Source organism: Poecile atricapillus, chromosome 7 (assembly GCF_030490865.1).
Source record: "Poecile atricapillus isolate bPoeAtr1 chromosome 7, bPoeAtr1.hap1, whole genome shotgun sequence".
In the NCBI taxonomy this organism is placed as follows: domain Eukaryota; kingdom Metazoa; phylum Chordata; class Aves; order Passeriformes; family Paridae; genus Poecile; species Poecile atricapillus.
Genome location: NC_081255.1, coordinates 4,237,543 through 4,242,533, shown reverse-complemented (window position 1 = coordinate 4,242,533; position 4,991 = coordinate 4,237,543). Strand labels below are relative to the sequence as shown.

General features: G+C 43.9%; 1 protein-coding gene across 1 annotated transcript; it reads left to right on the top strand.

The window, feature by feature from the left end:
• Positions 1-1,148: 1,148 nt before the first annotated feature.
• Positions 1,149-4,582, top strand: PDC (phosducin). Its single transcript, XM_058843306.1, has 3 exons — positions 1,149-1,209; positions 2,811-2,971; positions 4,058-4,582. Exons 1-3 carry the CDS (start codon positions 1,149-1,151, stop codon positions 4,580-4,582), a joined length of 747 nt encoding a protein of 248 aa, XP_058699289.1.
• Positions 4,583-4,991: the final 409 nt, after the last annotated feature.

The following is a 4,991-nucleotide window of genomic DNA, read 5'->3' as shown; positions in this document are numbered from 1 at the left end:
AAGCTTAATTCATTACCTGTTTTTCTTCCAAACTTACTTGCAATGTTTCCCACAAGTTTTGATTAATTGTCATGGGTACATTCATGGAACAATTTATTTGCACATTTGCTAATCAGCTTTAGTCCAAATACATACAAGAACCAGATACCTTGTGTCCTGCTCAGCCATTATTCCACATTATCCCTTGACGGTGCTATGGAAAAATGAAGGTGCTATTTGTCACTCCAGTCTAACACCCCAGAAGCCTTTAAATAAGGCAGTCATGGCATGAGAACATCTTTGTTACTGTGAAGTCAAACAAATCTTAACTTAGTACCTGAACAGCTAAGAACTAGTCTAGACTTAACGGGAACGGTCAAGTCACCTGCCTTAAGACTTGTTGCTGCTCTGTAGTGCTCTGGCACCACTGATCTGGGATCATGTCCTTGGTGCCAACACTCAAAATAAATGTGGTTCTCCATCAAAAACTCTACTATAAGAGACAAAAAAGGTACTAGTGAATCACAGTGCCCTGAAAGTGTCATCTGGCTCTTTGGGTTGCCTGGTTTATGGAAAGGGTGGAACAAGAAAGTGATTTTGATTTATAACCACCATCAGTTTTCTGTTTTGCAACAAACATGGCCCAGCCAGCTCCAGGATGTTCAGAGGTCTCTTGCCCAACAAGTTCAAATATTTGGCTCCATTTTCTGTATGTGAAATGAGCATTTGGGCAAGCCTTAAAAATAAATACTTACAGCACCTGGAAAATTAGTAGGGTCCCATTCCCAAGAGGGATTAAAAAAAAAAAAAAAAAAAGGTAAGAAAATGCTCACTAGCATTTCCATTGCAGGAAGTTTTACACCCACTGTTATCCATGACCCTGTCCCTGATATTCTCCAGTGATTGGGAAGGAACAGCATAATGAAGGAACCCTCACCTGAGAATCTGGCCAGACACATTTTTTAGGAGACTGACATATATCCCAATTGCTTTCTGTGGGTCAATGACAAGCTCCATAATTACCATGTGTATTTTGATCTTCACTGATACTCACCAGCTACAGGAAATTACACACTGTGCTGTACCTGCTGCAAGCTTATCCCTTTGCTATGCTGTTATTAACTGTTCTCCCTTTGGGACTTGCAGCATTTCCTACTCCAGCCACTGAAATGGAAGAAAATGCCAACACCAGCTTGGAAGAAGACTTTGAAGGACAGGCAACACACACAGGCAAGGAAACTAACTGGGTTTTTTAAACTGTTGGTGTTCACTGGGGAAGCCCAGAATTCCAGTTGTTCCAGTGGCCAAACCTCTTGCACAAAAGCACAGGTTCCAAAGGCAATGAGAAGGTACTTTGGGGCAAGTGACAGCCTCCATGGAAGGCAGGTAACACCAAACGTTGTGCTGCTCCTCCTCAGACCTGAAGCAAAGGGAAACATAGGGGACACTTGACAAAGCCACCAAGAGCCATGGCCCAACATGGCTCCTGTTGGTTTATTTCCTCACCCCTGTGGTTTATTGCTTCACTTTGTTCTCCAGGGGAGGAGAATAGACAACAAATGATCAACAAAACCCATACTCCCACGTTAGAATTAGGTGATAACGTTTCACTAGAAGGTGCTAAAAATGCCCCTTGTGACAAACACAGCACAGCATTTAGAAACTTTAAAAGAGACCTCACTCAAAACCATAATTCTTTTTAATCCAGTGCTCAATCACAAGGGTTTTTATAAGTACTGACATTGTGTTCAGCTCTACAGCTCCTCCACCCCATTGCCAGGTAACAGGATGGCAATCATTCCCTCCCTCTGCTCTGAGGACTTCTTTCCTTGGAGCTATAATGAATGCAGTTCTTGTAATAACTCTGGGGTTCTTTCACAACCAGCCTTGCTGCTGTTGGCCAAGATTATAATAGGGCTGGATGGGGCTCTGAGCAACAGAGCTAGTGGAAGGTGTCCTTGCCCATGGCAGGGGGTGGAATGAGATGAGCTTTAAGGTCCCTTCCAACCCAAACCATTCTATTAAATATATAAAAATATATATATACATATAAAACATACCACATCTCACTTTGATCACATCTTCATTGTGAAAATGAGAGCTGCTTACCCAGCCTTTTCTAAATTTTCCATAGGAAACTTCACCTCTGAAAACACTGTAGTCTTTGTTTTTGCTTTCTGCTAAGATGCAGATTAAATGTCTTCATTTTGAAAAACAGCACTGGAATTTTGCAATTATTTTTTTTTCCCAATTTCAAAACTTAAGCAGTTTAATCAGGCAGCTCCAAAGACTAGGATCTACATTACAATCAGAATTATAATTTGCCTTATTTACCTTATTTGCCTTATTTATTGCGTTACTCTTCCAGTGCAACAGGTATTGTTTGGGGTTTTTAAAAATAATCTCAAATGTCCTGTATTCTTAGTTTTACACCAAATTCTTATGCACATTTAATATTTAAATTAATATTTAAATACCCTGTTTATAAAGAAATCAAATATTTGTCTACAAAACATCACCTTTGGCCAACATGGCAGTTTTATCATGTTTCAACATCCTCATCCATGTTAACTTCTCCTGTAGTTCAACAAAATCCTTCCAAAGTATCCCGATGGGAGCCAGATCACCAAAGTGATCCAGGCAAGAAAAACCCTTTTTGTTTTTGGGACGTATTGATCCGAAAGCTCTGGTTCTCAGCACTCCTGGTGAGTGTTTTGGAAGGAGGAGGAACAGATAAACTGAGGCACAAAAGGACAAACCAGCAAAGAACATAAAATTCTCAGGAAACCTCTTGTTGCAACCACTTTCTCAGCCAACTTCATCTCCCTTAGGTCCCAAAGGTGTGATCAATGACTGGAGGAAGTTCAAATTAGAGAGTGAAGATGGAGACTCCTTACCCCTGAGTAAGAAAGAAATGCTTAGACAAATGTCTTCACCACACAGATCTTTCAGCAGAGATGATAAAGACACCAGAGAGAGATTCTGCCGTAAGGTAAGAGAAGAAAAAGGAATTAACTTCAGCTCTACATAAAACATGCCTGTTATGAGGTAGAAAATCTTCAATTTTCCACTCAATTTCTGTGTAACTTAGCAGAACTCTCACAATGCAGGCAGAATACATGTGCAAAACAATGGAGCTGAGGAGGGGGCTGGAGCACCAGGAGTGGCTGAGGGAGCTGGGGAGGCTCAGACTGGAGAAAAGGAGGCTCAGGGGGGACCTTCTGGCTCTGCACAACTCCCTGACAGGAGGGGACAGGCAGGAGTTGGGCTCTGCTCCCAGGGAACAAGGCACAGAATGAGAGGAAATGGCCACAAGTTGTTCCAGGGGAGGCTTAGAGTGGATACCAGGAAAATGTCTTCCCTATATGGGTGTTCAAACATTGGAAGGGGCTGCCCAGGTATTGATGGCATCACCATTCCTAAAAGAATTGAAAAAATAGGAATGTGGTACTCAGCGACAGGGGCTAGAGGTAGATTTGGCAGTGCTGGGTTAATGGCTGGACTTGATGATCTTAGAGGGCTTTTCCAACCTTAATTAGTGGCTACGTGAGTCTCTTTATCCAGTCCTCTCTCAAGCAAAGGGTAGCTTCAGTAAAATAAGCAGTGTATTTCACATCTGTCACAGCACAGCTCGACCGTTCTTCCTCCCCTCCCTGACACAATGCTGTATGCTTGATTAATGCAATGGAAAATTTTTAGCAGGTTTAAAAACCTATTAGTCAGGATAGAGCTCTGAGCCTGAACTCATGACCATTTACTAATTCTGAAACAGGGGGGGACCAAACCCCCAATAACACAGGAATTAAACCTGCCCCACTACTGGCAGAATTTCCACTAACTCTGAGACATCCATAAATTTTTGCCAAATTTGGCCACTGCCTTCAGTACCGCCATGTTGACAGGCAGGTGTTGAGACACGATCTTCACCTGTCTCTCAACAAGACCTCCCAGAGTCACTGTAGGGAAGGATGGTTCTTCTGGCTCAGCTTTTGGTGCTCTCCAAACAACAGGTGGGTCTGTCTCTATTCCAGCTCCAAGGGACTCCCAGTCACTAACCTCACTCTCTGGATATCCACAGATGAGCATGCAGGAGTACGAGTTGATTCATGCCGCGCAGGAGGACGAAAGCTGCCTACAGCAATACCGCAAACGCTGCATGCAGGACATGCACCAGCGCCTCAGCTTTGGGCCCAAGTTTGGCTTCCTGTGCGAGCTGCAGAATGGGGAACAGTTCCTGGATGCCGTGGAGAAGGAGCACAAAACCACCACGGTCATTGTGCACATTTACGAGGACGGCGTCAAGGGCTGTGAGGCCCTCAACAGCAGCCTGACCTGCCTGGCCGCTGAGTACCCCACCGTCAAGTTCTGCAAGATCAAGGCCTCCAGCACGGGCGCCGGGGATCGCTTCTCCACTGAGGTGCTCCCCTCCCTACTGGTCTACAAGGCCGGGGAGCTCCTGAGCAATTTCATTAGTGTTTCTGAACAGTTCAATGAGGAGTTTTTTGCTGTGGATGTGGAAGCTTTCCTAAATGAGTATGGGCTGCTACCTGAGAGGGAGCTTCCAACGCTGGGAAATGGCACGGATGAGCCAGATGTTGAATAACTAGAGCCAGAGTCCTTACTGCCCTTTCCTCTTCACTCAGCTGTGAACCAATGTCAGTAACACCCATCCCACTTAGAGAAGGCTGTCTTTGCTGACTTACTTGTAACAAAGATATAAAAATTGTTTAACTGTTAGCACGTGAATTCTACTTACAACACATACAGCTGGCAGTCCTGTACATATTTCTATGCCAGCCACAAGAAATAGGAAGAACAGCAGTGATATTTAAGAAATATAGGAAGAACAAATGAAAAAATGAGGGCCCATGCCTGTCTCCACAAAGCACAAGTCCTTCATCTCAGTGGGGACAGGACTGGTCCGTTCCTCTGTACACACAAAGCACCATCTCCATGCTCTGGAGTTATAGCAAGTCCTGGCTCCTGATTAATTTCTTCCAACTTTGGCAGAA

Bases quoted from the DNA above. Each gene is read 5' to 3' on its own strand.
- PDC (XM_058843306.1), top strand. From the start codon at position 1,149: ATGGAAGAAAATGCCAACACCAGCTTGGAAGAAGACTTTGAAGGACAG. The intron at 1,210-2,810 runs GCAAGGAAACTA...CATCTCCCTTAG, and splicing joins AGGACAGGCAACACACACAG to GTCCCAAAGGTGTGATCAAT. The intron at 2,972-4,057 runs GTAAGAGAAGAA...GGATATCCACAG, and splicing joins GAGAGAGATTCTGCCGTAAG to ATGAGCATGCAGGAGTACGA.